Source organism: Oncorhynchus masou, chromosome 25, assembly GCF_036934945.1.
Source record: "Oncorhynchus masou masou isolate Uvic2021 chromosome 25, UVic_Omas_1.1, whole genome shotgun sequence".
Lineage (NCBI taxonomy): Eukaryota > Metazoa > Chordata > Actinopteri > Salmoniformes > Salmonidae > Oncorhynchus > Oncorhynchus masou.
This window is the reverse complement of record NC_088236.1, coordinates 45,142,511-45,163,049: the sequence shown is the minus strand read 5'-3', so window position 1 is coordinate 45,163,049 and position 20,539 is coordinate 45,142,511. Positions and strand designations below refer to the sequence as shown.

At 43.7% G+C, this 20,539-nt stretch overlaps 1 protein-coding gene across 5 annotated transcripts in view; it reads right to left on the bottom strand.

Moving 5' to 3' along the window:
• LOC135514391 (multiple C2 and transmembrane domain-containing protein 1-like) overlaps nt 1–20,539 on the bottom strand; it is a 209,531-nt gene that overhangs the window by 81,365 nt on the left and 107,627 nt on the right. For 3 of the 5 annotated variants that reach the window (XM_064937842.1, XM_064937845.1, XM_064937843.1), the window contains exons 3-5: nt 9,780–9,922; nt 7,675–7,754; nt 6,852–6,963 (exon numbers count right to left, since the gene is read on the bottom strand). In XM_064937842.1, the coding sequence (XP_064793914.1) occupies nt 6,852–6,963; nt 7,675–7,754; nt 9,780–9,922 (335 nt within the window). Of the gene's footprint in view, nt 1–2,789; nt 2,829–6,851; nt 6,964–7,674; nt 7,755–9,779; nt 9,923–20,539 lie in introns of all 5 variants that reach the window. The other 2 variants (XM_064937841.1, XM_064937844.1) reach the window with 1 other exon arrangement.

The window sequence follows — 20,539 nt, the reverse complement described above, 5'->3', positions numbered from 1 at the left end:
GAGGCCTATTCATTTCCATTCTACAGACATGAAACAATGAGAGCTGGGCTCTGTGTGATACCACCACCCAGACCCACACTACTGTACAGTAAGTCCAGGGAACCTACTACACGACGTTGTCATGCTAATGGTGAAGGGTGCCGCTCTATGCTAGCGAACTCCTTACCTGGGGGAAAAGTCTCATTGGGGGGCCGTGTTAATTGTATTGTTGCTACATGTCGCTCATTATGTAAAAAAAAAAACCCATGGCCGATTTGGATTAGGAATGAACAGATTTCAACACCCCACGCCCAAAGTAGAGCAGCGGAAATAAAATATGAGGGTAAGTGTTGGGTTGAAATCCCTTATTGAAAATAACAATCAATTTAGGAGCTGATATAGTCTAAAACGAAGGCCCTGTGTGATTGAATTCTTCGGGCTTGTGCGATAATAAAGAGGCATGAGCTGGCTTTTCTGGACTTGAAGGGAAGCTGATTTCAACTATTTTACTGTTATAATTATGCCACAGTGGTTCTTGCATTGTTTGCATGTATTGAGTCCAGCACTATACTGGCTTGATTAAAGAGAAGAGGGTATATAAATAGCCGTGGAGGGAGGGAGGCAGACACACAGGAGAAGTAGGGCTTGGTGGGGAAGTGCAGCAGTTAGTTAGGAGATAATTCCCGAGTCACAGGCAGGATGGCCCAGTTTGGCGCTTCAAAGGGTTGGTTTGGGGGAAGCACTACAGCAGAATGGCCGCACCTCTCCAACCAGAGACACACTCAAACTATGTTACTGTCTCCCAATATAAACTCAAACAAACTTTTACTCAGATGTACTCAACTGTACTCGACTACACGCCTTCAGATCAAAAATAATGCTCTCCGAAACATAGACAAATGTGGGATGTAGACAAATGTGGGAACTCCTGAGGGCTTCTATGGTGCAGAGGTGACAAACAGCATACAGAACATGAATAGCCAATGGCTACAGATACAGACACATGTGCCACATGCATAGGCCAATGTAAGGGAGAAGCAGCCCCGGGACCAGCATTCCTTCTATAGTAAGGAAATAAAAGAGAGCAAAGACATAGGATCATAGGTTAAGGGTCGATCTGCTAGGCATGATGGGAAATCAAAAGGATATTCACAGGGTGGATGTTCTCATGAGATAAAAGGGTCTCGTCTCAGACCTGGGAGATCTAGCTTGATAGCAAGTAAACCTCCAACACACAAAGACACACCTCTAAAACTATCCCTCCATCCAAAAGGTGCTCTCTCACTCTCTCTCATCACAAGCTCCTTCTCTGAACCTCCTCTTTTCCCTTTTTACTAAAGGAACTTGTATACATTTTTTTCTCAGGACAATCTACAATCTTCAAACTAAGACCATTAAGGGCCAGACATTTCTTGGCTTTAGTTTGGCCCTGAAGTTGAGCCTGGTGAGCCTCTGTAAAACTGCTGCCCCTTAACAATGTGAGGGGTATAGAGATGACAGGGGAGAAAGAGTCACTTTATTTTCTCACCCAACAGCTGCAATACACTAGTCTGGCTAATACCAAACTCAAAGTCCTGTGGAGGCTAGTGGGAGGAGCTATAGGAGGACAGACTCATTTGTAATTGCTGGAATGGAATTAATGGAACAAAGTCAAACATGTGGTTTCCATATGTTTGATGTGTTTGATACCGTTCCATGTATTCCATTCTGGCCATTACAATGAGCCCCTCCTCCTATTGCTACTCCAAACAGCTCTCTACCCCCCCCCCCCCTTAACTAACCGGCGTCCTCCTATCCAGATCAGTGAGTCACAGCGCTTCCTTGCTGGTTGTATCAGCCAGACTAGCAGAACACTGGACTTGCTCCAATAGGGTCTTGGCAAACTGCTTTCAAGTGCCACACTCCATAACTTAACAATTATAACTTACAACCCTGATTAGTTACTATATAATATATAGTATCTATTTTTATATTTCAGGCACAAAGAATATGAAATCACAGTCTAAACATTCAACTAAAGTTTCAGTATTGATTCTTGGCTGTAACCTTAAAGACTGGTGCCCAAATCACAATTTGAGGTTACTATGTTACAATGACTACATTTTCACACGATTCTATAGCTTCTGGTCAATATAAAGAGACAAAAAATTCAGTCAAAGTACAGAAGACCCGAAAAGTCCTTTTTATTTATTTTACCTTTATTTAACGAGGCAAGTCAGTCAAGAACAAATATTTATTTTCAATGACAGCCTAGGAACAATTGGTTAACTGCCTTGTTCAAGAGCAGAACAACAGATTTTTTGTTGTTGACCTTGTCAGCTCGGGGATTCGATCTTGCAACCTCTCAGTGACAAGTCTGACGCTCTAACCACTAGGCTACCTACCACCCCTAACTGCTAGGCTACCTACCACCCCTAACCACTAGGCTTCCTACCACCCCTAACTGCTAGGCTACCTACCACCCCTAACTGCTAGGCTACCTGCCACCCCTAACCGCTAGGCTACCTGCCACCCCTAACCGCTAGGCTACCTGCCACCCCTAACCGCTAGGCTACCTGCCACCCCTAAATGCTAGGCTACCTGCCGACTAACAACAAGCATGTACTGTACATCCAGTATACCCACTACTCCTCACTGCTCCCAGTTCCACCTGTCTGTATAATGCAGCTTGAGGGAAATAAAACATGATGGAGTGGGAACTGATAAAGGTGACAGTGACTGGGTCTCCACCTGAACCCAGGGCAGCAGAGGGGTTTGGGTGGGTAGAGTAGGTAGGTAGTTGGTATTAGAGGTAACATGCCATGTATTACCTTATTGGATCGTTTCCAGCTCCTTCTCAAAAGCATGGTCTGTAAATGAGACAAAGCAGTTATCGGACGCTGGAGAGCTTAGAGCTGCAGGGGATCAGAGGGCAGAGGTCAGCCCAGGAGGAGGCAGGGTGAGGAGGACGGTCACAGGCGCCAAAATAAGCAACACATTCAGTAAGAAGCGCTGCCACCCAAAACGGCCCATATATACTGTGCTGCACACACACAGGGGACAGGTATATATGTGTGCTAGCACACACACACTGGCAGACAACACGAAAATACAGTCCCACATGACTCTCTAACCCTACCCTTGGCCCTAACCCTTCAATACCTGCAGATCTTAAGGGTATGTGTAGGTGTAACCCGTGTAGAGGAGGTCCTTCAACCATATTGCTTCCACCTTACAGATCCAAAAATATTGAAGGGTTGTTGGGGGCCAAATGAATGGTTATGAAGTAATTTGGGACCGGCTAACACACTCCAGGATTAACCAGTGATGGCGAAAGCATTTTTGTGTGTGTGTGTGTGTGATGCGTATCTGGGCATTCGTTTCTTAGACATTAGTAGTCATTATGTTAAGGTTATTTTCCTGTTTCTGATTACCACGTAGTACAGTATTTTATGAAATGTGAACATATGAATGTGAATCGTCCATCTAGTTTTGATTCTTGTTTCTCATACCCTTGAATTCAAGATTTCATTTTGCCCAGTAGGTGGCGATATAGGACAATATACATACTGTGTAGTGTCGCTGTGACCTTGTGCTCCTTTTCACAGTTTGAGGGATCCAAAAGGATGCTTAACCCAAATACACTTTATATGCTGTGTCAAATGCGGATTCTGTGAATTATCGAACCAAATAAGGAGCACAATTAAGACATCAGATCAAACAGAATAAAACATTTCCCCCAAGAATCTCCTCTTGTTCTATATCAAACATGCAGGGGTCCAATTAACCAAACAAATAATTGAACATAAATAAATACTACTCTGAAACATTGAGCACGTCCACCGAGGGAAGGATACACATCATTAGGAGCAATATTACCCAACACTCCTAGAAAATGGAACAGTTTTTTTTTTCTAAAAGCAAATTGTTTGTTGTGCGTGCTCAAATCTTTTTTCTCCAGTAGGTCTACTATACTGCAAATTAATTTCCACCAATTGAAAGATGGATTGTATACAGTTCAGCAGCTCATAGACTATCTATCATTGGCTCGCTGATGTATTACGGCACTGTGCCATTGGCTGGGGAGACATTTCTTCCGAGCCAAATTGAAGTGAGAATGAAAGGGATACTTCGGGATTTTACCATTTTTATGTCTGTGTGTCCAGTATGAAGGAAGATAGTGGTAGCTTTTCAAGCCAATGCTAACTAGCATTAGCACAATGGCTAAAGGTCTATGGTATGTTCTAGCACGCTAGCAGATACCCATAGACTTCCAGCCATTGCGCTAACGCCAGTTAGCATTGGCTTGAGAAACTACCTTCCTGGACTGAGAAACTTGAAGCTGTCGACCCACTCCACTACAGCCCGATCAATGTGGACATTTCCTGTAGTCCACGATTAGATCCTTTGTCTTGCTGACGCTAAGGGAGAGGTTGTTATCCTACAGCACCACACTGCCAGGTCACTGACCTCCTCCCTGTATACTGTCTCATCGTCGTCAGTGATCGGGCCAACCACTGTCGTCTGAAAAATGAATGATGGTGTTTTGAGTAGTGAACGGCCACGCTGTCGTGGGTGAACAGAGAGTACAAGGAAGAGGCTAAGCACGCACCCCTGTGGGACCCCCGATGTTAATGGTCCAGTGTTGCCTACCTTTACCACCTGGGGCTGCACCTCAGGAAGTTCAAGATCCAGTTGCAAGAAGGAGGTGTTCAGTCCCAGGGTCCTGAGCTTTCGTGAAAAGCTTGAAGGGCACAATGGTGTTGGGATATGTACGTACGGTCCACTGTGGGGGCGATGTCATCGGATCACTTATTACTGAAGCCGGAGACTGATGTGGTAAACTCCTCAATGTTATCAGATCAATCCGGGAACATATTCCAGTCTGTGCTAACGAAACAGTCGTGTAGCTTAGCATCCGCTTCATTGGTACCACTTCGTATTGAACACGTCACTGGTACTTCCCGTTTGAGTTTTTACTGGTAAGCAGGAATCAGGAGGATAGAGTTATGGTCAGATTTGCCAAACGGATGGAGAGCTTTGCATTGTGTTTCTGTGTGTGGAGTAAAGGTGATGTAGAGTTTTTTTCCGCCTCTAGTTGCACAGTTAACATGCTGGTAAAAATGAGGTGAGACAGATTTCAGTTTCTCCGCATTAAAATCACAGGCAAATAGGAGCGCCGCCTCTGTATGTGCATGGTGTTGTTTGCTTATGGCCCTATACAGGTCGTTGAGAGTGTTCTTGTGCCAGTATCGTTTTTTTGGAGGTAAATAGACATTTGATGAAAACTCTCTTGGTAAATAGTATGGCCTGCAGCTCATCCTGAGGTATTCTAACTCAGGCGAGAAAAACCTAGAGACTTCCTTTACATTCGAGCACCAGCTGTGGCAAACAAAGAGAGACACACCGCCCCCTTAACCTTAGCCTAAGATGCCGTTTTGGTGTTGACGATGCATAGAAAAAGCAGCTAGATGTACAGTACCAGTCAAAGGTTTGGACACACCTACTCATTCCAGGGTTTTTCTTTATTTTTTACTGTTGTTTTAATTGCAGAATAACAGTGAAGATATCATACCTATGAAATAACACATATGGAATCATGTAGAAAGTGTTAAACAAATCAAAATATATTTGATAATTGAGATTCTTCAAAGTAGCCACCCTTTGCCTTAATGACAGCTTTGCACACTCTTGGCATTCTCTCAACCAGCTTCATGAGGTAGTCACCTGGAATGTTTTTCAAGTAACAGGTGTGCCTCGTTAAAAGGTAATTTGTGGAATTTCTTTCTTTCTTAATATGTTTATTGCAATCAGTTGTGTTGTGACAAGGTAGGGTTGGTATACAGAAGATAGCCCTATTTGGTAAAAGACCAAGTCCATATTATGGCAAGAACAGTTTAAATAAGCAAAAAGAATCGACAGTCCATCATTACTTTAAGACATGAAGGTCAGTCAATGAGGAACATTTCAAGAACTCTGAAAGTTTCTTCAAGTGCAGCCGCAAAAACCATCAAGCACTATGATGAAACTGGCTCTCATGAGGACCGCCAGAGGAAAGGAAGACCCAGAATCAACAGGACAATGATCCTACACTCCTCCAGGCTGTGTAAGGGCTTTTTGACCAAGAAGGAGAGTGATGTAAGTGCTGCATCAGATGACCTGTCCTCCACAATCACCCGACCTCAACCCAATTGAGATGGTTTGGGATGAGTTGGACCTCAGAGTGAAGAAAAAGCATATGTGGGAACTCCTTCAAGACTGTTGGAAAAGCATTCCTCATGAAGCTGGTTGAGAGAAGCTGTCGTCAAGGCAAAAGGGTGGCTACTTTGAAGAATCTCAAATATATATGTCATAGTTTTGATGTCTTCACTCTTATTCTAAAAATAAAGAGAAACCCTTGAATGAGTACGTGTGTCCAAACTGTTGACTGGTACTGTTTATTACCCACGTCCTTGTTCAGCTGCGACTCAGAGAAATACACAATATCACAGTTCTTCAGGATCCGTTGATATGATAGTTTCAAACGGAACTCGTCCAGATTGTTCTCTAGTGATTGTACATCCAATAGAATGGCGGGTAGAGACGGTTTATTTACTCGCCATTGTAGTCTCGTCAGGGAGACCACTAGTTTGCCTCTCTTGCGCCGTCTTATCCTCTTTGGAGCCCCAGGGATTAAGGCCTGGTCCGGAATGAGCTGTATGTCCAATCAGGCTTTATTGAGCTCTTAGGACAGTCTAAGATACTGATGTGGAAACAGACATTTTATCTTTTCCATCCAAATCCTGGCCCATTCAGATATGATATATACATGGTTAGTTTGATGACGCGACAGAGAGAGAGAGCAACAGAGAGAGAGAGAGAGAGAGAGAGACATAACAACATAGTGGACTTACAGCCTCCCTGAAGTCTCCCTCTTTGGGCGACAGCGTGACTGCCAGGTCTAGAGTTCCCAGGTCATGATCGGGGTACTGGGGGTCCTCAAGGTCAAGGGTCACGTCCAGGTTCCTGAAGTGGCAGAGGGAGGACACAGTGACCCACACGCACATGCACACACACACATGTACACACACTCCCTAGCAAACCTGTGTGTGTCATGTAAATACAAGTCATTTGCATTTCCATGGAAGTACACTAGAGGGCAGTGGTGCATTGAATAAGTTCCATTGAACCAAGTGTAAAGGGAAAGGAGGACACAAATAGGTGATTTGTGGGCCGAAGAGAGAGAGATAAGCAAACAAGGACAACAATTGTGAGTGACAAAGAAAACCGATGACATGGCTGAGAGACATGGAGACAGAATGTGTTGGAAAACGAGAGAGAGAGAGAGAGAGCGAGAGAGAGAGAGAGCAAGAGAGAGAGAGAGAGAGAGAGAGAGAGAGAGAGAGAGAGAAAATATGCTTCTGTGTGAGACTGGAGAAAAAGGAGACAGAGGGAGAAGAAAAGGAAGGAAGAGAAGCAGAAGGAGATGGGGGATGGAGAAAGAGAGGGATGAGATGGAGGGATGAAGGGAAGAACAAGAAGACAAGGAGGAGAAATAAGAGAAAGATGGGTGAAGGAAAGAGAGAGATCATGAGAGTGAGCACGAGAGAGAGAGAGAGAGAGAGAGAGAGCGCGAGAGAGTACAATCAAAAAAAAGAGAGAAAGTGCAACAGAGAAAGAAAGAGCGAGAGTTGAAGGAGAGGTGTAAAGTTGAGTGTTTCCCCTGTCTGTCCAGACCTCTGGTGTTCCAGGGACTCCAGGTAGAGGTATGCCGAACCCATGAAGTCATCCTGAAGGCCAAAGTCATAGTCAAACACCTGCAGGACACAACACACTGTTACCATAGAGACCACATACTGTATTGTATAGGGTTGCAAAAAATCTGGTACCTTTGTCAAAATGCCCAGGTCTTCCAGAAATACTGTCTAGATGACTTGGGATTTCGCGCTTATTCCCTCCTGAGTCCCGGGAATATTACAATCAGGTTTTCTGGAAAGTCACTAGATTTTTGCAACCCTAGTACTGTACTCTGCTCAGGTGTACTGCACTGTAGTACAGTTGAAGTTGGAAGTTTACATACACTTATGTTGGAGTCATTAAAACTAGTTTTTTAACAACTCCACAAATGTCTTGTTAACAAACTATAGTTTTGGCAAGTCGGTTAGGACATCTATTAAGTTATTTTTCCAACAATTGTTTACAGACAGATGATTTCACTTATAATTCACTGTATTACAATTCCAGTGGGTCAGAAGTTTACATACTCTAAGTTGACTGTGCCTTTAAACAGCTTGGAAAATTCCAGAAAATGATGTCATTGCTTTAGAAGCTTCTGATAGACTGATTGACATCATTTGAGTCAATTGGAGGTGTACCTGTGGATGTATTTCAAGGTCTACCTTAAAACTCAGTGCCTCCTTGCTTGACATCATGGGAAAATCAAAAGAAATACGCCAAGACCTCAGAAAACAAATTGTAGACCTCGACAAGTCTGGTTCATCCTTGGGAGCAATTTCCAAACACCTGTAGGTACCACGTTCATCTGTACAAATAATAGTACGCAAGTTTAAACACCATGGGACCACGCAGCTGAAATACTGCTCAGGAAGGAGATGCGTTCTGTCTCCTAGAGATGAACGTACTTTGATGCGAAAAGTGCAAATCAATCCCAGATCAACAGACCCTGTGAAAATGCTGGAAGAAACAGGTACAAAAGTATCTATATGCACAGTAAAACGAGTCCTATATCGAAATAACCTGAAAGGCCGCTCAGCAAGGAAGAAACCACTGCTCCAAAACTGCCATAAAAAAGCCAGAATATGGTTTGCAACTACACATGGGGACAAATATCGTACTTTTTTGAGAAATGTCCTCTGGTCTGATGAAACAAAAATAGAGCTTTTTGGCCATAATGACCATCGTTATGTTTGAAGGAAGAACACCATCCCAACCGTGAAGCACGGGGGTGGCAGCATCATGTTGTGGGGGTGCTTTGCTGCAGGACGGACTGGTGCACTTCACAACATAGATGGCATCATGAAGAGGGAAAATGTTGTGGATATATTGAAATAACATCGCAAGACATCAGTCAGGAAGTTAAAGCTTGGTCGCACATGGGTCCTCCAAATGGACAATGACCCCAAGCATACTTACAAAGTTGTGGCAAAATGGCTTAAGGACAACAGAGTTAAGGTATTGGAGTGGCCATCACAAAGCCCTGACCTCAATCCTATAGAACATTTGTGGGCAGAACTGAAAAAGCGTGTAAGGAGTAAGGAGGCCTACAAACATGACTCAGTTACACCAGCTCTGTCAGGAGGAATGGGCCAAAATTCACCCAACTTATTGTGGGAAGCTCGTGGAAGGCTATCCAAAACGTGTGACCCAAGTTAATTAAACAATTGTAAGGCAATGCTACTAAATACTAAATGAGTGTATGTAAACTTCTGACCCACTGGGAATGTGATGAAGGAAATAAAAGCTGAAATAAATCATTCTCTCCACTATTGTTCTGACATTTCACATCCTTAAAGTAAAGTTGTGATGTCAGGAATCGTGAAAAACTGAGTTTAAATGTATTTGGCAAAGGTGTACTGTAAACTTCCAACTTCAACTGTATAGGCATTAATTTTATTTATATTCCTTTCATTTTCACATTACATGACACAAGTCCACAGAAATTAGCGCTGTACTCTAATAACCACATCACACTTTCCCAAACGTCACAATTACATGTTTCAGATGGAGGCAATGGTTAGACAAAGTATTGAAAGATAGTACTAATGCTTGAAAATACATGTGTTAATATCCCAAAACAGTGCAGTAGCTCTGCGTCCTCCTACCTTGACATAGAGGGGTTCTCGGAGGCTGTCCACCAGTAGGCTGACTTTCTCGTCCCACACTGGGTTCAGGTTCTTATTGATAGTCTTGCTCCTGAACACCTCCTTCCCACCGATCTTAAACTTCACATACGGATCACTTGTCCCTGGACACAAAGACAACAACACGGAGGGAAGATGGGGGTTAGTATTACCTGTCCGTAGAGTCAGGAGGGAGATTTGGGTGAAACTGATGAGATAAGGGTGCTTTGTTTTGGGGAAAAGCAAGCTGCTCAAGATGGTGCATAATGACTAAATATTGTTTTCGATATGCTTCCTCGTGTATTGCTTACTGAATCTAGTAATACATCTGTAACGTGATGTCATGTGAACCATCAGATCCTCCTCTCCACCCTCTCCGAGTTGGGCATCTCCGGCGCGGCCCACGCTTGGATTGCGTCCTACCTGACAGGTCGCTCCTACCAGGTGGCGTGGCGAGAATCTGTCTCCTCGCCACGCGCTCTCACCACTGGTGTCCCCCAGGGCTCTGTTCTAGGCCCTCTCCTATTCTCGCTATACACCAAGTCACTTGGCTCTGTCATAACCTCACATGGTCTCTCCTATCATTGCTATGCAGACGACACACAATTAATCTTCTCCTTTCCCCTTCTGATGACCAGGTGGCGAATCGCATCTCTGCATGTCTGGCAGACATATCAGTGTGGATGACGGATCACCACCTCAAGCTGAACCTCGGCAAGACGGAGCTGCTCTTCCTCCCGGGGAAGGACTGCCCGCTCCATGATCTCGCCATCACGGTTGACAACTCCATTGTGTCCTCCTCCCAGAGCGCTAAGAACCTTGGCGTGATCCTGGACAACACCCTGTCGTTCTCAACCAACATCATGGCGGTGGCCCTTTCCTGTAGGTTCATGCTCTACAACATCCGCAGAGTACGACCCTGCCTCACACAGGAAGCGGCGCAGGTCCTAATCCAGGCACTTGTCATCTCCCGTCTGGATTACTGCAACTCGCTGTTGGCTGGGCTCCCTGCCTGTGCCATTAAACCCCTACAACTCATCCAGAACGCCGCAGCCCGTCTGGTGTTCAACCTTCCCAAGTTCTCTCACGTCACCCCGCTCCTCCGCTCTCTCCACTGGCTTCCAGTTGAAGCTCGCATCCGCTACAAGACCATGGTGCTTGCCTACGGAGCTGTGAGGGGAACGGCACCGCAGTACCTCCAGGCTCTGATCAGGCCCTACACCCAAGCAAGGGCACTGCGTTCATCCACCTCTGGCCTGCTCGCCTCCCTACCATTGAGGAAGTACAGTTCCCGCTCAGCCCAGTCAAAACTGTTCGCTGCTCTGGCCCCACAATGGTGGAACAAACTCCCTCACGACGCCAGGACAGCGGAGTCAATCACCACCTTCCGGAGACACCTGAAACCCCACCTCTTCAAGGAATACCTAGGATAGGATAAGTAATCCTTCTCACCACCCCCCTTAATGATTTAGATGCACTATTGTAAAGTGGCTGTTCCACTGGATGTCAGAAGGTGAATTCACCAATTTGTAAGTCGCTCTGGATAAGAGCGTCTGCTAAATGACTTAAATGTAATGTAATGTAATGTAATGTCATGCATGTTGTCCTATTCAGAGTTGAATCACTTTTACCGCGCTGTAGGGGTAAACAGATGGTCTCTCTCTCCCTCCCTCTCTCTCTCTCTCTCTCTCTCTCTCTCTCTCCCCTCTCTCTTTCTTTTCCTCCCTACCCCCTCCCCCCGGTCTAAGGCAGCCTGTCCTCTCCTCTCGGTTGTTATAGTGAGTTGTGTTAATGTTTGTGAGCATGGGGGTGCTAACCAGGGCAAGGCAGGTCAGGTCACACAGACAAACACTGTCTGGCCTCAAGACTCATGTCATGTGACTCACACTTCAGGCCCTGTTATCTACAAAAGTAATGCCAACAGAACTGCAGTAGGCTACAATGCTTTTGTCGATAACTTGGACGCATTTTTGGAAACAAAAGATGCTCTACAGGGATGAAGGGGACCATCCATCCAAATCATCTTGGTGCCTGGACCCTGTCCTCACATTTCAAGGCCGTGTTGAGACATTGACTCCAAAACAGCCCCACCACTGCTCAGATACCTCATCCCATTCCCACTATTTCACAGTGTTATCATCGTACTGCCACAGACAACCGTATTCCCAGGGATATTGTGACCATAAAGATGAATTTCACTGTTAGCTCTGTTACTGTTAACCCAATTGAGAGACCCACTGTGGTAAGCTCGTCCGGTGCTATTATTTCAAATGCCACAAATATGGATACCCTGCTGTTTTCTAATCGTGTGAAAGGCTTGGGCTGTTTTATATCAACTTACGAAGTTTGATTTCAAAGATGGACCTTCTTGATATCTGGATGCTTGACACAAGCCTGGATATGCTGGTTCTCACAGACTTAACTAAATGGCTCAATCCCAGATAAGGACATTGATATTGCTGATTAGTGCGACAGGTGTGACAGTCAGAAAAAGAGAGAGAGGGGTGGCTATATTTGGGAAATAAACTCTTGTGGCATCATGTTCTCTAAACATCACTATCCTATCATTTTGACTATTTCTGAGTATTTAAAACCTTTTCTTTCATCTGATTTAGTTGTGCTAGGAAATGTTTACTTAGATACAGTATGGGTTACCCCAGCCTCTGTACTTTAACCTGACTCAACTGATTGCAAAATGGATTCATGCAAAATGGATTCAGTAGTGTCTTTGCTAATGATCTGAGTGATCACTGTCCTATTGCAAGAACTGTCATATTGTTATGATGAGAAATCAAGGCCTGGGCCAAGGCTACAAAAGTTGACTGTAGATAATCAGCATTTTTTTAAGGCAATTGAGAAATAGATACACTTCCTCAATCAAGAAAGCTACATCTAGAAACTTTCTAAGTTCTATCTCAGACTCTGCTGGTGAGCCGTCTAAAGTTTGGAAAACAGTTAATCCACTGACGTGTCGAAATTCCTCTCCGCAGGCTTTGCTTTAAAAATAAATAAATGATGGTTTAATTTAAGCTGGTCCGCCAGTCGACTGCCTGCGCCTCTTGGCTCACTTGGAAGTTCTGTCAACTAGTGAATCGTCATGTTCTTTTCAACAACTTTACACTTGTAATCAATCTTGCCTTGTGCAAGATTGATGACCCACTGGGCAGATTTGCTCCTCTGATTTCAGAATCTTTAACACATATTTTTAACCTTACAATTATTTCTGGTATCATCCCCAGGGTCTGGAAGGTGGCCCATATACTCCCCCTTCACAAAGGTGGTGACACGTGACCTAAATAATTATTGCCCCATTTCATAACTCACTTGGACTAGCAAAAATTCTAGAATCCTTGCTTAATACTCACCTACAAAATGATTTCTATAATGAACACCAGTCAGGTTTCAGACCAGGTTATTTAGTTTTAAACCATGTTCTTAATTGCTTGGATAAGAAGAAACACTGTGCAGTCCTTTTTATTGACATGTCTAAAGCCTTCGACAATGTGGATCACCCATTACTGTTCATTACTTATTCAGAGGCTTTCATCAATTGGCCTGGACCAGGCTGCCTGTAGTTAATTTGGAAATGATTTAAAGGACAGTGTTAAATCAGGTTTTCCAGACATTTCAAGAGGTGTCCCACAGGGATCAACTCTTGGTCTGGTTCTTTTCACCATTTACATGAACTAAAATTGGCACTAAATGCAGGTAAAACCAAGTATAAACCACGTAAAAATATATCTGATGATTTATTCATACATACTTTGGATGGTGCCCTCACTGATCGTGTCCTCGATTATAAATATCTGGGCATCTGGATTGACGAAAAGCTAAAAAAAAGCACGTTGATGAGTTAGTTAAGAAATTAAGAATTAAAATAGCCTTCTATAGTAACAGGTCCTGTCTTTTGTTAAATAGCAGAAAACAAATAATTCAGCCAATATTCATTCTGGTTATTGACTATGGCGATATCGCCTATATGAATGCAGCTGCTACGGTATTGAAGCCATTGGACACAGTTTAACATAGCAAATTGCGCTTTACTACGGGCGATAGGTTTAGCACGCATCATTGCATTTTGTATCAGAAAGTAAACTGGCCTTCCTTGAAGTCTCATAGATCGATACACTTCTGCCATACCTTACCTCATTGTTCACCTTCAAGCGTATAAGTTACCAGACCCGGACTCAGGGATGGCTAACCCTGGAGACCCCTTCAATCTCCACTGAGTTACGTAATTCTGCTTCTAGTTTTTTCCTCGCCTGGCGGAGTAATCTCCTCAAGTCGTTAAAGTTGGTGTATTTGGTGCCTCTAAAGCAATTCAGGGGGATGTTAAGGAATAATGTGTTTGTTTAATATGACTGTGTTCTGCTTTTCATGTATTGTATAATTTATTTTTATCAAGATATGTATAGTGTAATTGTTGTTTATCGATGGAGTTTATTGATTTGTTTGACAGGTCGTCATTGTTAATAAGAATTTGTTCTTAATTGACCTAACTGTAAAAAATAAAGGTAAAGCATAATTGTATTTTAATGTGACTAAGAATAAAGCCTAATAGGCTGCTTCTCGAACATGCTGTGGGGTCGTAGGCCTCAGGACTAAAAAAGCTCTCTTTAATTAACAGCTCACTCTCATTAAAACTATCCTCTCTTGAACTGTGGCTAATTTGAAGCTGTTTTGTGAAGGGTGCACCCACATGACAGCATACACAAGTATACACACCAGGCCAGGGGTCATTTCAAATTGAAAGAAGTCGACTCAGGGAGTAAACTTAGATAACAATTGAAAATGTGAAAGAATGGCTTCCATTTTCAACGACTTCTCAATAAACCGAGGAGCAGAAGCTGTTTACTTTAAAAGTTTTTCCATTTTTAATAAATTCACTTCCTGGATTGATTGCCTTCAATTCGAAACTGACCCCAGCACATACTTTACACACACACACACACACACACACACACACACACACACACACACACACACACACACAGCAGAGGAGCTCAATGCTTGATATTGACCACTAGATGGGGGTGTTTACCTAGTTGTCCCTGTGTCTGCTAGATCCTGCTGAATCGAACTCATCACCGAAACTGGCCAAGTAGAGTGGACAGAAGCTTCACTCTATCACACACAGGTAACCCAATATACGCATGCATAAAAATGCATAAACGTTACCCGTGCCTATATGCAAAAACACTGATTTATTGGGACTATAATCTGAGCCCACTCTTATATCCACAGCAGCACAACTCTATTCCTGACATCCCTTAAAAATCAGTGAACTGGTTTATAGTTCTCTCTATATGAAATCAATCCTGGTGGAAAGCAGATGAAAATGATAAATGTCAAGCAAATATGACTGCGTAGATAGATGATGTTGGTGGCCGGGCCTTCTTCAGTCGGAACCAATGGGTTTGGACAGGCAGTTTATCTAATTTGAATAAACATAAACACAGAGTCGCTTTCAAAATGTCATAGTCATGGACATCCGAGCTTTGTTTGGAGAGGAGATAATGGAGTTCATCAGCTTGACAGTCTGCTCACGTTCAGTGGTCCATAGTAACCTGGGTAGTGGTTAAAGCTGGATCATGTGTGCGTGCATGCAGGCACACACCTCAATCTCACAATGTGTGTATGTGTGTGTGTGTGTATCGCCACTGAATATCCATCATACCTTTCTGAGGTTGTTGGTCACTTTGTGTCACATGATTGCAGAGCAAAACCCAACTCAGCATAATTTGACAGACGTCAAAAATAGTTTGACAGACGTCACTGTGTTTTCTTAACCGCACCCCTTCCTCCTTCACCAGCTCACACCGAGAACCTCTGTCTCAGACGCATGACCGTCCCCTTGACAACGTCTTAGCTAGCTACTCCACTCAAAAGCTAGCAATTTGTTGGTGTGGGTGGATATTTTTTGAAACTGAAGAGTGAGCTTACCAGTCCCACATCCTCCATCCCCGTAAGTCTATCTGATATCAGCAGCCAACCACCCACTCTCCTTACTGACCCTGCAGAGGCAAGAATGGAGGCCAGGGCTGGCTGGGAGCTTGGCACTGTGTTTGTTTCCACGTGTCTTTTCAGATTAGCATCAAAGCAATGATCATCCGTCGCTACTACAGTCATTAAACCTACCACACAAACCGCATTAACATAATCACACAGTCACCCACACACTCAAATAATCAAAACGCACGCACGTACGAGCGAATGCGGACACATGGAGTGTTAAGAGTGTTAGTGTGGCATTAATATCAATACAAAACAGCCCTATCACCAATCCCCTCTCAGGATGAAATTAGACAACTAACTATGCAATCCACAAACACTACACACACACATTCTCACAGGTGTCGGACAAACTCACCTACATACCCTGAACTGTGTTTAGGGGTCGTATTTATTAGGCTTGGGCGGTATGAAGATTTTCACATCTTCATACCATCCTTCTCTCACCCCGGGTTTAACGGTATTACCAGCATAGCATGCAAGGTGGCGTTGGAAATGCAAGAAAATCCCAGAATGCAAACACAATTAGCACAAACTAATAGCGAAATCACATATAACCTGTTAGCTAAATGCTAAAGAGTGAAAATGAACGTAAACTAATTGCAAAGACAGGCAAATCCCGCTCATAAAGGTACACAAGGATAGCTAGTAGCTTCTGAATGTCATTTTCGGTGAGTGTGTACATTTACAAGAGAAAGTGAACGAGAGAAATTGGGTAAATGAACAAAGTTGTGATGCATGCTTTTCTGAAGGAAGAGCAGCAGGTGTTCACGGAGCAGAGGAGAGAAGAACGGAGGGGAAAAAAACACTAGAAGGAAGCACAGGGAAGAAAATGGCAACTGTACAGATAACTCATCCCGAGCTCTTTGACTTCTGGCAGAAAGCCATAATAAGGTATCTGATAGCAAACATTTAGTAGTGAATTGCAAAATGGAACCTCATCCTCTCGTTGTACGCCACACAACAAAGACTCACCGATAGATATGGAACTCTATGGACTCACCAGCTCACGATTTCTCCCGTTGTGCTATTTACAAAACAAACGTGACTGGCTCAATTCTTCTGAGGAATTACAGCAAGCTTCATAATGTGACAGGTGAAATGAAGAATGCAATCTGCTTTATCTCTTAATGTATTGCACACGACTGCAGGTAAAAAGGAGCTACAAATATTCACATTTATTGAAAAATATGTGCAATAAATAGTTTTGACGGTATTGAAAAACAATCCCGTGGCTTTTTCCAAATACCCCGGTATACGGTATGTATGGTCTACTGCCCAGGCCTAGTATGTGTCACGAGTCTCAGAGTAGGATTGCTGATTCGGGATCAGGGGCATTACTCTGCCATTGATATCAATACAAAACAGCCCTAATCACCAATCCCCTCTCAGAGTTAAATTAGACAACTAACTATGCAATCCACAAACACTACACACACACACACATTCTCACAAACTATTTTTTGATCACATTGAATAAGACTACATGACAGAGGGGATCTGATCCTAGATCAGCTCTCCTACTCTGAGACGCTTGATACATACGGGCTCAGACCTAAATTTGGAGCAAAAACAATGGGCAGCGACGACAAAGGCAATCAAACAACTCATTAACATCATAGTTCTCCTTCTTGTCCATCATTTCAATCTCCATATTACTCCTCTCAAATTCCACATACATTTAGCAGGTTAGTGTTTTTGTCATTCAGCTTGATCTGGAGGCAGCTCTGCCGAGTGGTCACCAGCTGTCAGGACCCGGTTACGAACCTGGGTCTCCGGAGTGAGAAACAGTCACTTAACCAACTGAGCCACGAATAGTCAGCAGAACCCAGAAGATGAGGCAGACACAGCAGTACTTAAGACGGTGTATTTAATAAAGTAAAAAGGAGAAGTCCTTCAATACAAAAAATGGCAAATCCAAAAGGTGGTAGGAATAGCACAAAAAAGCCTAGAGATACTCAAAAACAGAATTCCACAAGAGCATCCACCAGAATCGACAAGAATACACAGAACACTAGGGCTGGGTGCTAACATACAAACACAGAGCACAGAACTGAGGGAAACTAAGGGTTTAAATACAATCAGGGTAAACGAGGCACAGGTGCAAATAATAATGGGGAACAAGGGAAAAAACATAAGGTCAAAAAGCACAATGGGGGCATCTAGTGACCAAAACCCGGAACAACCCTGGCCAAATCCTGACACCAGCTGGGAAAAATCATCAAATCGGATTTAAAACCTAACCCTAGTCTCAACCCTAACCACACTGCTAACCCTAACCTTAAATTAAGACCAAAAAGCTTATTTTTGTTATCATACATTTTTACATATTTTGTTATCATACATTTTTATAATATAGCCCATTTTGACTTTGCAGCTGGCCCAGCTAGTGGAAATTGCAAAATTCTGCCTCCAGGGTAAGATTCATGACAATAAACGTCAACCTGCCACACATGATCTCATTCATAATATAGTCCCATTCATAGGCTTCATCGTGTCCAACATGAGTCTGTCGGACGACTCAGCCATCAAGTGCTTTTTGTTTGGTACTTGCATTCTAGTGGCATACAGCTCATTACATCATAACGTGCTGTATGCTAGAAGGGCTGAAAACGCTGACATAACAGTGACACGATTCTGTGCTGCCAGCCCAGCAGGTTATGGCTCTGTGACGAGACGTGCAGTAAGGCCTGCCGGGATGAGATGTGCACTAGAAGTGCACTGTGTAGGCAATTGAGTGCCCATTTGGGATGCACTCGCATATCTCTGCAGGACGAGAGCAGGATCAGGGCTGAGGTATGGCTGGAAACAGGAAGAGCATAGTAAATAGCTACCACACTCTGTGAAGGGTGTAGTAGTGACTAGTTAGTCATGGGTGTCAACAGAAAATACACGTGAAAGAAAGTAGGTGTTGAAACCATTGAGGGTTATATGGAAGGTACTTGTAAAAATGGAAACTTTAACCATAAACACTTCAATTACCAGTGGAATATTCAGTGTAATGACTTAGTAAGTACTGAAAACAGACTATTTCCCCCCTCATTTTTTGGTGTGCCGCTACAAAGAAATAACATGCACTTAAAAGCCCGAGTTATTCTATTCTTCCCTTACCAGGGCAATCACATAATGGCTAGAAAAAAAATAAAAAAAATAATTGTGAAGCCAGAACAGGTCAACCCAACCCAGTCCTACATCAGATCCTCAGGGTCTCATATGGATCAGGCAATAAGCCGAGAAATCCGCTATCGGATCCCCACATGATGTATCTATTCTCTGGACACGCTTCACTCCTCCCCTTTTCCCCTGCTCGGGGGATAATATCCACCAGAGAAGCTGCTGCTCTCAACACACCACCATGGACAGCTGTACGACGCCACAAATGTGTATGTTAACGCTGTCCATCCAACAGGCTGAAGAGCATGAAATGAAGGTGCCTGCCTGGAATGGTGCTGGAAGTGGCTGGTCATTGGTGGTTGGTGTGTGTGTGTTATATCTCACACGCAGATGGACTGGTGGTCAGGGGAACAGGCACTATGGAGCATGGGAATGAAAAAGCGGGCAGAGGCCCAACTTCCTCAGTCAGCTCTGCTCAGTACGTCATCAACACTCACAGTGCCCACGTAGAATGTCTTCGACACGCAGGGACGCGTGGACGCGCGCAGGGTCTACGGATGTCGCCGTCCAAACCTCTCGAACCAAGTAAAAATCACGAGTGTACGGAGGAGGTGAATCAAGTTGACTCCGAGACGAGCAGAGCTCCAAGCTCCGTGTGTTCCTGAACCTGAGGCTTATTTATGTGGCCAATTAAACTGTATTGGATTCCAGCTACCCTCAACTAACTTGACAGGCAGCTGAAAAGGCAATCCAATACACACTCGTCTCCGCTCTCATCAACTTCAGAGGGAATAAGAGGGAATAAAACATGCCAGGTAGGTCGGCTCCCTTGCCAGACATTAAAATTGCATCAATCTGATTTTTACTTACAGTAAGTTGACCTCGTGAAGTATCATAGCATGAGGTCATCACCTCGGACCTCCTACGGTCCTACACCTGAGAGAAAATGTGCATCACCCAGTGGTAGCTGTCAACAACACATGTTTGACATCACTTTTGACATCACTGGCTGAGGTCCCTCCAAACAGAGTCAGGTCAGTTGGAGGGAGTGGGCCCATACTACCACCACTATCCTGACTCAACAGTAGTGTCTGCCAGCCCAGAAGACTGAAGGTGTGTACGTCATACCTGGATCATTGGGATATACCATCATTCTATTTTCTGGTGAAACACATATGACAGCATGGTTTTCTGCTGTTCATATCGTGTGAACTGTATGCTGAACCCACAAGACAAACATTAGAAAATCCCAACCAATAAAAACACATTTCCCTAGGCTACCTGTATGTATGTATGTATGTATGTACAGTGCCTTGCGAAAGTATTCAGACCCCTTGAACTTTGCGACCTTTTGCCACATTTCAGGCTTCAAACATAAAGATATAAAACTGTATTTTTTTTGTGAAGAATTAACAACAAGTGGGACACAATCATGAAGTGGAACGACATTGATTGGATATTTCAAACTTTTTTAACAAATCAAAAACTGAAAAATTGGGCGTGCAAAATTATTCAGCCCCCTTAAGTTAATACTTTGTAGCGCCACCTTTTGCTGCGATTACAGCTGTAAGTCGCTTGGGGTATGTCTCTATCAGTTTTGCACATCTACACTGTTT